At 31.8% G+C, this 17163-nt stretch overlaps 1 protein-coding gene and 1 long non-coding RNA gene across 2 annotated transcripts; one reads left to right on the plus strand and one right to left on the minus strand.

The window, feature by feature from the left end:
* Positions 1–1939: 1939 nt before the first annotated feature.
* On the plus strand, positions 1940–2748 carry LOC123924171 (ethylene-response factor C3-like). Its single transcript, XM_045976960.1, has one exon. It carries the CDS (start codon positions 1940–1942, stop codon positions 2645–2647), a length of 708 nt encoding a protein of 235 aa, XP_045832916.1. The 3' UTR covers positions 2648–2748.
* A 5539-nt stretch (positions 2749–8287) lies between these two features.
* On the minus strand, positions 8288–11523 carry LOC123924386. Its single transcript, XR_006814677.1, has 5 exons — positions 11263–11523; positions 10356–10532; positions 9229–9428; positions 8758–8813; positions 8288–8661 (listed from the first exon to the last, which is right to left on the minus strand). It is a non-coding gene; the product is annotated as an uncharacterized LOC123924386 (long non-coding RNA).
* Positions 11524–17163: the final 5640 nt, after the last annotated feature.

Here is a 17163-nt window from a genome sequence, read left to right on the forward strand (position 1 = left end):
CTCGACACCATGAAGCAACAATGACCACAGATAAAACACAACAAAACATCTTAATCGTGAAGTCAAGCCCTTTCGACCCAACAAGTCTAGAAGCAAACTTAGACCAATTAATAGAGCCAAAATCGACAACCACCACCGCGACTGAGGTGTTGTCGGTTTAACCAAACTCGACCAAAAACTCGGCAAGATCCAACCCAAAAAGTCAAAAATCAAATCTAGAAAAGCCAGAACTAGAACCACGCGAACATCTCCGTCGATGGAAATGACAATGACAACTGCCATCGAACCAACCCAGAAAGATATCGCCAATAAAAATTTAATGCAAATTCTATTTAATTTACCCTCTAGTTTTTTTTTCATAATCAACAGCCAATAAGAATTTATTTTGCATTGTCCTATGAAACTTATTTTATGGAAAACACAAAAATTCATACTTTGAAAATATTTTTTTTTTTTTTTTTTACTTATAATATTTAACGGAGAGGGAGAATTAAAACTTAAAATTTATGAATTGACCCTTCACACTTTGGAGATCACTTTCAAAATGGGTATGTATATTAATAAGGCAAGCCCCCAAGTATATTCGTTCACACTTCAAAATCAAAACCCACTCACAATTAGTAGTGTTTCACTATAAATGGATGAAAACAACATGTAAATTCTTCGGTACACATATTATGTGGATGTGTATCGGTACATTGCTGAGGTGGTTAGCAAGTGGCAATTATTTAATGCAGATTTTGTTTCTTTATTAAGTTTTCTATATTAAAATACTACTTTTTAATATTTACAAATGTATCCTTCACATAAATATAATTATCACTCGTGTACTACAGTAACGTAAATCAAAGCATGCATCAAATCTTTCAACCTAGATTTTCAATTTTTTTTTTTAAGAAAACATATTTTTTTACAAGATTCAAATATATTAATATATTCTAAATATCGTATAAAATATTAATAATATTATTTTAGTATTTTAACAATATATTGGTATTTTCTAAAAAAAAAAGTATGATTTTAACAAATTATTATTATTATTGGATCCAACTATGATTTTAATATTTCAATTATTTTCTTTCAATTTTCTTTAATATTATTAAACTTAATTTTAATATTTTAATTTTGTCAAGGTTTGATTTCTTAGGTAAAAACTAACCCGTGATTGTCAAAATTTGAATTCTTAAGTTTTTCCATTTCAATTTAGTCAAGTTAAACAGTAAAATTTAGAATATTTGATCTCCTTAGTCCCTTTCGTAATAGGTTTCTTGCGCAATAGTTAGTCCAACAATATGAAATTGAACCGTTAGATTTTTGAAATTCATCTTCTTAATTTATTCTAATTAGGCCAAGTTGAACAGATTGACTAAGATCAATTGATTGTCATAGTCATAATTGAGAAAATTAGTTGAGACCTCATTTCATATGAACTACGTTTCTTTAATCATAGTTAATCTAATTAGTCGATGTTAAACTGTTAGATTGTCAACATTTAAATTCTTAAGTGTTTTCCATTCTAATATATGCTATAAAATAATATGATTTTATTATTTTATAGGATATTATAATAATATTAATTTATTTGAGTTTTGCTAAAAAAATTGTTTGCTTAAAAAAAAAGTGAAAATCTTGGTTGGAATATTTGATGCATCATTTGATTTATTATTGAACATGATCGATGATTATATTTATGTGGATGATATATTTGCAAATATTAAAAAGTAGTGTTTAATATAGAAATCTTAATAAAGAAATAAAATCTGCATTAAATATTTGCCACTTGTTAACCACCTCAGCGATGTACCGGTACACATCCACATAATATGTGTACCGAAGAGTTCAACAAAAAACAGTAGTGCGCATCACTATAAAAGGAAAGTAAGTGAAAATCAGAATTTATGAAAAACAGAATTTGTTAAGTGTGTGTATATATCCAAAAATGGATTTTTATTTCCCGGTCTACCAAAACAATAGCCTTATATATCACCCTGAAAATTCCTTCTCTAATAATTTCTCTTGGGAATTAGAAGATTTCACTAATTATTTCAATGATGATGATATTAACTTCATCAACAACTCACAATCACAAACGAAAGAATTATTATCAAATACACAAGAAATCAAAGAGACACAAACAATATCATCATCATCATCATCATCACCACCATCACCACAGCCGCCGACGATTAAAGAAAGTAATAAAAAGCCTTTTATAGGAGTAAGAACAAGGCCATGGGGAAAATTCGCGGCGGAGATAAGGGATTCAACAAGAAAAGGGGTTAGAGTATGGCTTGGAACATTCGATACTGCCGAAGCAGCTGCTTTAGCTTACGATCAAGCTGCTTTTTCAACTAGAGGTTCATCGGCAGTGTTGAATTTTCCAGAAGAAATGGTTAGAGAATCACTCAAAGAAATGGCTAAAAATTCTAAGCCTTTGGAAGAAGGTACTTCCCCAGTGTTGGCAATCAAGAGCAAACATACCTTGAGAAAAAAATCCAACAAGGTTAGAAAAAAGAAGATCAAAAGTGATTATCATAGTGATCAAATTCAGACTCATATAAAGGCCAATACTGATTCTGAAAATGTGTTGGTGCTTGAGGATTTGGGTGCTGAATATTTGGAGCAACTATTGAGTTTAACCTCATAATGTATTGACCATCTATATTGCACTACCGTTGTTCTATAAAGGATTTTTTTTTTTACAAAGTATGTAGTTTATTTCTTTGTACAAAGTATATATAATTATAGGAATGGTTTCTCTCAAGTGTGATTTACACTTGAGAGAATAAAGTGTAATGTAACACCATCTAAATTCATTTTCTCTAAATTTTTATATGTTTCTCTCTCTTGATCAATGGTAACAAACTACACTTTATTCTCTCAAGTGTAAATTACACTTGAGAGAATCCATTCCCATATAATTATATATACAAAGCTTCTACCACTGTAACCTACCTATTGCTATGTATTTCGTATTTTCAAAAATACTAGCCACCTCTTGACATTTAAAATGTAAAAGACATAAAAAATTAAAGTGCAAAAATATAAATTGTTTCCAAAAATAAATTGCAATGAAAATAAAGTGTAGAAAATCTAAAATCGTCATTAAACCCTAAAATCAATACAAAATCCTAAAAGTGACCACAAGTTAAAGGAAAAAGCTAAATGGTACGAGAGCATAGATGACGAAAAACGACAAATCAACAATTGCCGTGTTGGATTACAATTTGTGTTTAGTCATGTTTTACTTTTTTTTATTTAAAAACTATAAAACCACTGCCACGTGTATCCGTATACAGTTGTGCTTGTATTTCTTCGCACGACATAGCACTTCTCTATGTTAAATATGAACCCTAAAATCAGATGAAAAACCTAAAAGTGACCCTAAATCCAACCTGACCATAAAATCGGCCGAAACCCCTAAAATTGACCCTAAACCCGAACTAAACCGTAAAATCGGTAGAATAACCTAAACCGTCCGAAACCCCTAAAATTGACCCTAAACCCGACCTGAACGCTAAAATCGGCCAAAAACCATAAAATTGACCCAAATCCTGACATGAACCCTAAAATAGGCCAAAAATAAAAATCAGACAAAAAATCTAAAATCGACCCTAAGCCACGACCTGAACGCTAAAATCGAAATAATAAACTAAAATCAGCCCAAAACCCTAAAATTGACCCAAAATCTGACATGAACCCTAAAATCGGTCAAAAAAACTTGGGTATAAAAGCTAGAAATAGAGAGAGGGATTTCATTTATCATAAACTTTGGAGAAGGAAGAAAGTAAAGCTCTAGGGAGAAAAGAGGAAGAGGAGAAAGTAAAGCCAAGTAGAAGAAGAGAGGAAGAGAAGAGGGCAAATGAAGGATTTTTCTTCAATTAAGGCATGAGGGGCGAGTTGATTCTTGAGAGATTATCAATGGAAAGGAGAGTAGAGCGATTTTACTCTCAATAACAAGCTTTCCAAATCTTCAATTTTGGTTGGTTTATATGCATTTTTTGGGAATTTGATGAGTATGAATCTTTATGATATATCTTGTGTTTCTAAGTGTTGATATATGCTTAGTGAGTGATTTAGCATGATAAAAATGTGTACTTCTTGTTGTTTGTGTGCTTTTGAAAAATGATGAAAATAGTGATAATCATGTTGAATCTATGTGTTTCGTTGTTGATTCAAGTTTAAATATGTGTTGTTATGCTTAATAATAGTTGTATGAGTTGAAAACTATGATTTAATTTTTATGCTTAAAGGTGTTTAATTTGTGAATTTGGAGGGTTTTTCTTTGAAAATCCGAGAGTTTTCTGAGGATTTCCGCTCAACGAGGATAAGCCTGGCTTAGTGAGAATTCATGTCCTGGTGTTCATCTGGGATGATGAATGCTCGTTAAGCGAGAATGATGTCTCGCCCAGCGAGGGTTTTTTTTTCCAGAAACTGGGATCTTATCTTCAATTTTCGCTCGAGTTCACTGGAACTCGCTAAGCGAGCTTAGCAGACCAGTTTTATCTTATACTCTCTCAAGTCCTTTTTATAGGGAACACTTTGGAAAAAAAATTGGTCATTTTTATAAGAAACTTTGACCGATTTTCAAATGTTTTAAATGTTTAATTTCACTTATGTCCTTATTATTATGAGAGAAAATTTAAAAATAAGTAAGTTAGTTGAATTAAGGGTAATTAAAGAAGGGTATACATGAAATAAATTAAAATTTATGAGAGTATTAAATGAAAATAACTACTCCATCCGGATACATTTATAAGCAAATTTGACTTTTTTGATACATTGAAAAAGACCACATACATCCATTTTTCAATGTATCAAAAAAGTCAAATTTGCTTATAAATGTGTTAGGAGGAAGTATGTAGAATGTGTTTCCTTGGTCTGTCTGATTTTTTCAAAGTGTTCCTTATAAAAACGACCGGAAGAAGTAACATGCTTAATAAACGTTGTAGAACATTAGAGGAGGAATTTACATGATTAATTAAGTTAATTATGATATGTTGATGGTGTGCTTGATTTGTGAACTCTCTTGCTATGTGAATTATATTGGTGATGATGTATGAATTTCATTTGGTGTTGATATGTGAATTCTATTGGTGATGAAATTAGTGAGTTTAAGCCACTAGGTTTGGTCTAGTGATGATGAGTTTGAGTAGTATTATTATAGGTCCTGAGTTTGATCCACAACTCATTCTAAACAAAAAAAAACAATAAAATTAGTGAGTTTGATTCGGTAATATGAATAATGCTATTCCTCGCGAACAGAATACCCACGAACTGTTCACGAACTGACGTGTCCCTATATTTTCACTTTCTCTCTCAAAATCAAACGAACCTTCCCAAAATAAATAAATCTTCCCAAAAGCATATCCATGGCTGCCGTTGTGACCAGCTGTGTCTATCATCATGTCATCACCGTCGTTCATTGTTATTTACCATCGTTCGTCGTTTTCCGTCCTTAATTGATTTTCTATGCAAATCGGATAAATTTCTATTGTGAATTGAATTGATTTGTGGTTGTTGGTTACTCTATCTGTGGTACTTTTATGCCACTGTATGAAAAAAGGCAAATTCTATGGTGCCGTGTTGCTTTTAACGGTTCCAGAACCGTGCGTTGACTGGCCAATCAGAAGCCAGAATTGGACAGTGCTGACCTTTTGCATGCCACATCGGATTATACGCTGCAACACCATTTACCGTGCACTTTCTGTGTTCCCTCATAAAATCAAGCTAGTTTTAGATCTTAGTATATAGTAGCTACACAGGATGATATCTCAAAATCTTTAAGTTTACATCTAAAAATCTAGATTTTTATGCTCATCTTCTACAACCATAAATCCCTACAATCACTCTATATTCTTCAACCTCACTCCTTACCCCATCATCACCTTTTTCCTTCGTCACCCACCCACACCAACAACCAACCATTTCTTTCTCAACAACAACTACAAACCCATAAAAACAACTCAAAATTAGCACAAAATTAGAAAACCCCAAAATTCCAAGATCCGGAAATTGAACCAAATTAAAACCCAATATCTGGAAATAAAGAAGGTCCACGCGATGATGATGTTGTTGAGAATCAATTTTTGAGAGATTTATCTCCGATTTATAAATAGAAGACATTGAAGTCGTAGATCTTGTATTTTATTGGTAGTTTTGTTTCTGAGTGTGAGTTTCATGTTGTCTGGGAGCCTTGCTTTTGGTTTAATTTCTTCTAGATTTTTTGCGGTTGCAACATGCTGTTTGGTTTTCTCCCTTTGTTTTAGGCACATTAGTTTTTATTTTTTAGGGGATTTGGTTTTTTAGTGCTTCGGCTGGGTGGCACTTGTTGTGCTAGGAGTTTGTTTGTTTGCCTTTTTTTTCTCCCCTTCAAGAAAGTTGCAGATTTGTTGTTGATGTTGTAGATGAAGAATCATTGATGAATTTTTTACTGGGTTTGTCTGTAACTGAAAATAATATTTTTTTTTTTATTCCGTCAAAAAAAAATATTGTAAAAAAAATAGTTATCTACTACTACTACTAACTGCAGGAATAAAATTGAGAGAAATAATAATTTTTTATTGTAAAAAAAATAGTTATCTACTACTAACCGCGGGAATATAATTGAGAAAAAGTGGCTCTTAATTTCGATGATCTATCGTAGTAACAATCTAAATGGATAACTCGTTTTTATGAAAGTTGTGGAGTTTAACTGAAACTACATATTTGAAAACGAGAAAGAATTCCGATGATCGAACTCCGAATATATAAACATATCGTAATAACAATCTCAACGAACAACTAGTTTTTTTTTAAAGTGTCCTGTAGTTTGACTGAAACTATCGATTTTGACTTGAGATTTCGAATTTTATAAATCTGACCGTTCAATATCACCTAATTGGACTAAAAAACAAATGAGGTAAAAAAGTTCAATGATCGGACTCTCGATGTATAGACAGATCGTAATAACAGTCACAACGGATAACTAGTTTTTATTAAAGGGTCGTGAAGTTCTCCTGAAACTACATATTTTGACTTGAGATTTCGAATTTTATCATTCCGACCATTCCATATCACCTAATTGGACTAACAAACAAATGAGCAAAAAAAATTTGATGATCGGACTCCGGATGTATAGACAGATCGTAATAATAGTCTCAACGGATAAATAATTTTTATGAAAGACCGTGGAATTCGACTGAAACTACACATTTTGACACAAAATTTTGAATTTTATCTGATCGTTCAATATAAATTAATTGGACTAACAAGCAAATGAAAAAAAATAAATTAATTAACCAATTTTTTTTTACACACACTTTCTCTTTCCAATTTAATATATTATGTACAAAAAAAATGTATGTACCAAAAAAAAATTCAAATATATATTAAATCTTTTATGGTTTCAACAACTACTCCTAAATATTTGGAATTTACACGAAGGTAAAATAGACAAAATATAACCTTAAATTATCAAAACGACAAGTAATTTGAAACAATTTTTTTTTCTAAAACAACAAGTAATTTGAAACGGATGGAGTATTATTCAAGTAAAATTATATTTAAGCGTATAGATTCCGAAAGATTAATGAAAAATAAATGCAAATCACGACAAGACAAGTTCTTGGTTATGTGAATTGATTTTCACGGTGAATGAGTGGTGGTCTTTTTTTATAGGAGAAAGAGAAATAATAAAAAATAGGGTTGCTAGAATGTGAAGATAGCGGCTCCACTAACTCATAAGATGGATAAAACTTAGCGGATCCACTAACTCACCTCTAATTTTTTATTTTTTTTTGCGGATCCACTAACTCAAATGAATGTGAAGATAGCGGCTCCACTAACTCATAAGATGGATAAAACTTAGCGGATCCACTAACTCACCTCTAATTTTTTATTTTTTTTTGCGGCTCCTCTAACTCTTCAACTTTTTTATTTTTGCCAAAGCTTGTTTTTTCGACTCCTCTAACTTCTTTTTTTTTGCCAAAAAAAAGTTAGTTTTTATTGCCATTCATTTGTCTCTATTTTGGAATTTAGCTAAAAGACAATTTGTGTAATCTGCACAAAAAACATGTTTTTGTCCACATAAGAAGCCACGTTCTACCAAAGTGATTTTTTTTCTACCAAAGTGATTTTTCATTTGAATAATTTTGGCACCTAAACTCAATTTACTCTTCAGAGTCTCAGAAAATTTAATACTCAATTTCACTGCAACAATTACACAAACACATTGTGAGCAAGGTTTTCGAGATTTCTGTGACCGCATCCTAAGCTCAAATGAAATACGGACACAGACATTAATATCGAACACATTGTGAGCAAGGTTTTTGAGATTTCTGCAATCACATCCTAATCGCAAATGAAACACGGACACAAACATGAATACCAAACACGACCATAGCAATTTGAGAATATGAAATATTTTAATATAATCACATGTGCCAGTATCCTATCAGTGTCAAACACCGGACGCATCTTTCGAGTAAAGTCACATATTCACAGATCACAATTGCACATCAACAAAGACAGTGACATAATCATAACCGCGACTACAATTTAAAACCTCGATTGTGAAATCGAATATAATGTGATCTCTCAATTTTGAATTACCATGTTCAAGAATCCTATTTGCAAAATTGCTTCTTTCCATTATTGGGACTCTCTTTGAATTTTCTTTATCTGCAATATTCACAAAAGAAACTCTTTCAATTTGTCATTGGTTTAGGATTTGATGTAATGAAAGAAACTAAAGAAAAAAAGTGATTATTTTCTTACATGTTATGGAGGTAGGAACAAATGAGGCTCTGCAAATGAGGTTCTTTTTCATTAATCTGGCTTATCAATAAACCAGAAGGGCATTAAAAAGCAATCAAACCACCTCACTAATTAGATTAGATATCAAAGATCACTGGCACACAATTATGTAAAACAAAAATTCCTGTAAAGTGGTTAGTATACTATTCACTAGCACACAAACTGTGAATAAAAATTCATTGTCCTAAAGATATGAAATTCTAAGCAGAAAAATGATATACAACATATTGATATTAACGTAATACAATCACAGTATAAAATACATTCAAACTGACTGAGACCACTTAGTCAAAGTGAGATGATATTTCCTTGTCAAACAAATCACATAATACATTATGAACAAGTTAGATACCAAAATATGTTTTACAACATGCCATGGAAAGTGGGATTGGTAACAAAATAGTCAATTAAAAAGAATAAAACTAAACTTACAGATCTGGAAAAGCATTGGCTACATAATCACATTCAGTTTCTCTCCATCATATCTCTATTTTCCTCTTGGCTAAATAAGTCATACTCCAACGTATATAAATGTTTGAAAACTCATCCTTCATTTGGTTCTTGACACCAATGCGACCATCTTTGGTAGCCACAACAGTTGGTTGTGATGTTCCAACTGCCATAATTTCTTCCTACAAAAATAAATCCACAAAAATAAACAAATTCATGTTTCCCATAGCTGTTTGATTTGAACACAAATAAGATTACTCATGGTTTATCTTTATCCCCATACACATGGCGCTTAATCTAATCTCAGCTGCACAACCTAATATAGAAATATAACCAACAAGCATTTTAATTATGACATGGTAAAGAGAAAGCCCAAAAAAACTTGTCAAACTGAGACTACAAAGTAGAATGCCACAAGTAGATAATATTGAACGGTCCACATTAATGCAACTCTCATTTACAAAATTTTGCTTTCTAGAAATGTCATAAGTAGTTATCACTCAAAAAGAAACAAGGCCTTGATCATATCCACAACATCAAACATATCAATGACAACAAGATTAATTTAAAATCAAATGAATATACACAATTTCCGGCTCTCAAATATTTATGTAAACAATGGAAAGTTCACACATTCTCACCTGGCTAGATTGTATAACACAAGCTTCAATCATGTTCAACAAAAATAATGAGAAGCATCATAGGACAAACAACACAATTCAAGAACATGTTGAGTTCCTAAGCATATTTCAAACATTAATCAAAAGTTGACATAAACCCAGCGAATCAAAATTATCATGCTTGCTCATTGATTTATCACAAACCTGTCTTTCGGATCTTCAAAAGCATGTGAGCTTGTTTTCAAAAAGTATTCACAATATTCACAATACTAACTACTTACAAATATAATATAAATTACCAAATGTCATTTAATTCAACAAAATAAAAAAAAATAAAAACACCAAGTACCACATGTTCAGAGTACCTATTCAAAATTTCACAAACATCATGAATCTAACATATTCAAAATTAGTCAACTGAAATTAAAGACTGAATTAATAATAATAATAATAATAATAATAATAATAATAAAAACTGTAAAAGTTCACTGGGATTGGCCTGCTTTAAGCTCCATGCTCTCCTCCATCTTGCTCATTATTATCTCTAACTTCCACATCATTTTGATGAGCTTCCCCCTCCAGTACATGTGGACTGACCCTGGGCCATTTAACAAATGCAGCAAAGATCTCAAGTGTAGGCCGAGCAAAAGGAATTGTTGTGCCTTGCTGCATATGCATAATCATGAATGCACTATGAAATGGCATTATTCAGCTTCAATGGAACAATAACTCACTGAACTCAAAAGTAACTAGAAGCATTCATGACAGTGTCCATCACAATTAAAATGAGCTAGCAACCTCAAATCTATCAGTAGCAATTTTTCTAATATTTGCCATCTATCATATGAAACATACATCAAGGGTAACTCATTTATAATTATAATTTAGAAATGAATCTCTAGCTTTCTCATCTATGAATGCAATCATTTGAGTGTTCAAATATAAATAAAACTGAAATCTGTGTTCATTGGTACAAAAAGTGATATAAACATGCTAAAAATGAAGCTACTTTTAGTGTATTTTTCCATACCTACAACTACCAGTCATTGTGTGGACTGAGATCAAATAGACAAGATTAGTGTCCATATATGAATGAAGCAATATTAACTAATTTTGTTGTTAGTATAACTCAATAAATTGTTACGAAACTGATATTAAACACATCAGCCCCATATCATACCTCCTAAACCTATCTATATAAAACAAACCCAGCGATGCCATCCCTAAATCAAAACACATAAGCCTAAACCAAACATAGCAAAAATAATTAATTGAACACACTACTTTTTATTCTTATTATTTCCTTATTTAATTTCTTTTCTGTCTACAAAATCCAAATCGAACACAATAAATAGCTCAAAGAAACACCCAAATATAATAGAAAGGAGGACGAGACCTGAACAGTGAAGAGAAACAACAGGATTTGGGAGGAGCAAAGAAGGGAGCTGAGTCGGCGTCTATGGAGAAACCACGCAGAGAGGAACTGAGTCGGCGATTATAGATAACAACGGAAGAGACGTGAACGGCGAAGATGAGCTATGGAGAAAGGAGCTATGAAAAGTCTTCGAGCAAAATGACTTGATTTGGGATTTTTGCAATTTGGCGAAGATGAGCTGTGAACCATCTAAGAGACAAATAGAATTTGGGACTTTTTTTAGGTCAGTAAGATACCAAAAAAGATTTGATTTGGGAGTTTTGGAGGTAAAAACTAAAAATGAAAATGAAAATTTTCCCTCTCAAATGAAAATGTGGGGAAATTTTTTCCCTCTTAATAATTTTGGACGTTTTTGGCCAGATCTTAGTTTAAAAAAAAAAAAAATGTTCTATGATTTGTCTGAAATCCGTCTGAACTTTTGGGACGGATTTTAGACCTACATGCTAAAACAATTAGTTCCGTCTAAAATTTGACCGTTCAATATCATCTAATTGGACTCTGGATGTATAGACAGATCGTAAAAATAGTCTCAACGGATAACTAGTTTATATGAAAGGCTCGTGGAATTTGATTGAAACTAAAAATTTTGACTCGAGATTTCAAATTTTATCAATCTGACCGTTCAATATCACCTAATTGGACTAAAGAACAAATGAGAAAAAGAATTTTGATGATCGGACTCCGGATGTATAGACATATCGTAATAACAGTCTCAACGGACAATTAGTTTTTATGAAATTGTCGTGTAGTTCGACTGAAACTACCGATTTTGACTCGAGATTTCGAATTTTATCAATCCGACCATTCAATATCACCTAATTGGACTAAAAAATAAATGAGAAAAAGAATTTCGATACTCAGACTCTGAATGTATAAATAGATCATAATAACAGTCTAAACGGATAAATAGTTTTTATGAAAGGTTGTGGAGTTTGACTAAAACTACATATTTGACTCGAGATTTCGAATTTTATTAATCCGACCGTTCAATATCCCCTAATTGGACTAAATAACAAATGAGAAAAAGAATTTTGATGATCGGACTCCGGATGTATAGACATATCGTAACAAAAGTCTCAACGGATAACTAGTTTTTTATGAAATTGTCGTGTAGTTCGACTGAAACTACCGATTTTGACTCGAGATTTCGAATTTTATCAATCCGACCGTTCAATATCACCTAATTGGACTAAAAAACAAATGAGAAAAAGAATTTCGATACTCAAACTCCGAATGTATAAATAGATCATAATAACAGTCTAAACGGATAAATAGTTTTTATGAAAGGTTGTGGAGTTTGATTAAAACTACATATTTGACTCGAGATTTCAAATTTTATTAATCCGACCGTTCAATATCCCCTAATTGGACTAAATAACAAATGAGAAAAATAATTTCGATGATCGGACTCTGGATGTATAGACATATCGTAATAACAGTTTCAACGGATAACTAGTTTTTTATGAAATTGTCGTGTAGTTCGACTGAAACTACCGATTTTGACTCGAGATTTCAAATTTTATCAATCCGACCGTTCAATATCACCTAATTGGACTAAAAAACAAATGAGAAAAAGAATTTCGATACTCAGACTCCGAATGTATAAATAGATCATAATAACAGTCTAAACGGATAAATAGTTTTTATGAAAGGTTGTGGAGTTTGACTAAAACTACATATTTGACTCGAGATTTCGAATTTTATTAATCCGACCGTTCAATATCCCCTAATTGGACTAAAGAGCAAATGAGAAAAATAATTTTGATGATCGGACTCCGGATGTATAGACATATCGTAATAACAGTCTCAACGGATAACTAGTTTTTTATGAAAGGTCATGGAGTTTGACTGAAACTATAGATTTTGACACGAGATTTCGAAATTTATCAATATGACCATTCAATATAACAAACAAATGAGAAAAATAATTTCGATGATCGAACTCCGAGTGTATGGACGTATCATAATAACAGTCTCAATGGACAACTAGTTTTTATGAAAGTGTCGTGTAGTTCGGCTGAAATTACCGATTTTGACTCGAGATTTCTAATTTTATCAATCCGACCGTTCAATATCACCTAATTGAACCAACAAACAAATGAGAAAAATTATTTCGATGATCGGATTCCGGATGTATAGACAGATCGTAAAAATTGTCTCAACGGATAACTAGCTTATATGAAAGGCTCGCGAAGTTCGATTGAAACTACAAAATTTGACTCGAGATTTCGAATTTTATAAATCCGACCGTTCAATATAACCTGATTGGACTGCAGAACAAATTAGAAAAAGAATTTTGATGATCAGACTCCAGATGTATAGACAAATCATAATAACAGTCTAAAAGGATATATAGTTTTTACAAGATGCTGTGGAGTTTGACTAAAACTACATATTTGACTCGAGATTTTGAATTTTATCAATCCGACCGTTCGATAACACCTAATTGGACTAAAGAACAAATGAGAAAAAGAATTTCGATGATCGGAATCCGAATGTATAGACGTATCGTAATAACAGTCCCAACGGACAACTAGTTTTTATGAAAGTGTCGTATAGTTGGACTAAAACTACTGATTTTGATTCGAGATTTCAAATTTTATCAATCCGACCGTTTAATATCACCTAATTGGACCAACAAACAAATGCGAAAAAGAATTTTGATGATCAGACTCCAGATGTATAGACAGATTGTAAAAACAGTCTCAACGGATAACTAGTTTATATGAAAGGCTCGTGGAGTTTGATTGAAACTAAAATTTTTGACTCGAGATTTCAAATTTCATCAATCCGACCGTTCTATATCACCTAATTGGACTAAAGAACAAATGAGAAAAACAATTTTGATGATCGGACTCCGGATGTATAGACATATTGTAATAACAGTCTCAACGGACAACTAGTTTTTATGAAATTGTCATGTAGTTTGACTGAAACTACCGATTTTGACTCGAGATTTCGAATTTTATCAATCCGACCGTTCAATATCACCTAATTGGACTAATAAACAAATGAGAAAAAGAATTTCGATTATCAGACTTCGAATGTATAGACAAATCGTAATAAAAGTCTCAACAGATAATTAATTTTTATGAAAGGTTGTGGAGTTCAATTGAAACTACAGATTTTGACACAAAAATTTTAATTTTATCTATCCTACCGTTCAATATCACCTAATTGGACTAACAAACAAATGAGAAAAAAAATTTCGATGATCGGACTCCGGATTTATAGACAGATCGTAATAACAGTCTCAACAGATAAATAGTTTTTATGAAAAGCCGTGGAGTTTGATCGATACCATAGATTTTGACACGAAATTTTGAATTTTATCTATCCTACCGTTCAATATCACCTAATTGGACTAACAAACAAATGAAAAAAAAGAATTTTGATTATTGGACTCCAGATGTATAGACAGATCGTAATAACAATCTCAACCGATAACTAGTTTTTATGAAAAGCCGTGGAGTTTGAATGAAATTATAAATTTTGACTTGAGATTTTGAATTTTATCAATCCCACCGTTCAATATCACCTATTTTATAATAGTTATGATAATATTAAAAATCATTATAAAATATGATATTTCAAATTAAATATGATAATATATGTTATAATATTTTTTAAATGATAATACATAGTATTTTTTTTTGTTACTATGATATTGGTACGAAGTTTTTACCGATGTTAGCGATCACTAATCATCTTCGAAGAACCTGTACGGCACACAACGTGGGTTCTCCCCTCCCACGTTTGGCCTGACTTTTTTCCTTCTTATTTAGAGCTTATGCAAACAATTTATGCAATTTTTATATATTATTATAAGTTTGTCAAGGTAGTTTATGATAAAATAGCTTATAAAATTACAATTTTTACTAGTGTGAACTTATAAAATAACACAAAACTTAATTTATATTGCATAAGCTCAAAAAAAAAGTTAGGCCAAACGGAACTTAAGAATTAGACTTAACTTTTGTAAAAAAAAACTATTTTTTTGACAAAAAAACTATTTCTTTTTGACGAAAATTAACTTAATATTAATAAACGTTAAATATTTTTATTTTTACAAACTGTAGAACAGATTTGTAAACCCAACAACAACTTAGCGGTAAGAACACAATATCATGTGTGGAAGAATCTTGCTTGGTTGCTTATTTTTTTTTTTTTTTGAATAAGCAAATTTTATTAAGGTGAGATCTTTGCACAAGGAGTACAACAGAAATCCCTAAAAGAAAGGAATAGAGGGAGAACACAAAAGCAGGAGAAAAAATAGGCCAACACAGTTATAAACTGCTGTGCCTAGAAACAAGAAAAGAAAAAACAGTGGTTTTGAAGTATTTTACTGAAAAGAAAAGAAAAGAAAAGAATCTTGCTTGGTTGCTTGGATTAAGCTATATTGGTTTTGAAGTATTTTACTGATTTCTAACTCCTTAAACTTATTGATGTCCAAACTTTAGTTGGCATAATAAATTGTATTATTTTTAGAATGTGGTTAGGGAATGTTCTAACACATGTTTTTTAATGTTTGTACTCTCTTTATCTTATTATCTGATGAAAGATGTTGTTTACCGTAAAAAAATAAAAAGAACACAATAACTTTGGTTCTTCATCAACAACAAAATCAAGAGAACCGTTCTTGAGGAAGCTGAGATTTGAGAACACAAAAGCTAAAAACACAGATCGTCATCAACATGAGAAGGGAGAAAGAAGAAATTGAAATCTAGATCTACCATCATAAATGTTACAGGAATCAAACACCTTTCCCATCATAAATGTTACAGTCGGCATCTCATTAGCCAAAGAATTTTCTGATAGGGACGAGCTTCCAGCAGTCTCAACCACTTCTTCTTTCTTATCCGCAACTTCATCAACCAAATCTGAAGGCAATTCACTAACCGTATCACCGCCCAGATCATCAAAACGCTTTATTGGATCCATTGCCTCCTCAAAAACATCCTCTCCTTCAAAATTCTTAACACTCTCCTCAGACACCCCAACATCAACCCTCTCCCTTTCTCCCTCATTATCCATCATCACAAATCTCCACCTCCTTATAAAACCCTTTCACATGTTGTTACTTAAAAGATTGAGACGGGAAAGGTGTTTGATTCTTGTAACATTTATGATGGTAGATCTAGATTTCAATTTCTTCTTTTTCCCTTCTCTGATGTTGATGACGATCTGATATTGAGGGTATACACACACAATGGGATGATGGGGTTGTGACTTGTGAGTGAGATGGAAGTTTGTTTAGATTTTTTGGATTTTAAAATTTTATTACGTTTTTAATTTTTAATTTTTTTTTTATATTTGGTTGAAGATTTCTATAAAACAAAACTTACCAAAAAAAATGATTTCTATAAAACAAATAAAATAAATTTGGATGAAAATTTGGGTTGGGAAAATAATTTGTGTTGTGTGAAATTTCTTGAGATAACTTTGTGATTTTGAGGTGAGGAAGATGAAGATTCATCCATAATTATTTTTTGTTTAAAAAAAGTCCAACTTATGTTATTATGCCAAATTACAAAATAAAATAAATTTTAATAAAGAAGGAAAAGAAAAGAAAAATAATCTAGTGTGCTTCTCTCTTCAATTTTGGTGTTTTGTGTTTCACCGTTAGATTAATCCAAAAGAATGACTATGGTGCACCCTCTTTACCATATAATATGACGTGGATAGGGTAAATTAGGGCTTTGCTCCTATTGGCCAATATGGTGGACGGTTCTGGAACCTTCAATTTGAAGGCGGCACCATAGAAGTCCCCATGAAAAAAATGGGTATTGTTCTGCTGTACTTGTATGAGATAGGCAGGTTCAAGTAGTTATGCGCAAGGGTGCTCGCGGTTCGATTTAGATC

This window comes from Trifolium pratense, linkage group LG4 (assembly GCF_020283565.1).
Source record: "Trifolium pratense cultivar HEN17-A07 linkage group LG4, ARS_RC_1.1, whole genome shotgun sequence".
Lineage (NCBI taxonomy): Eukaryota > Viridiplantae > Streptophyta > Magnoliopsida > Fabales > Fabaceae > Trifolium > Trifolium pratense.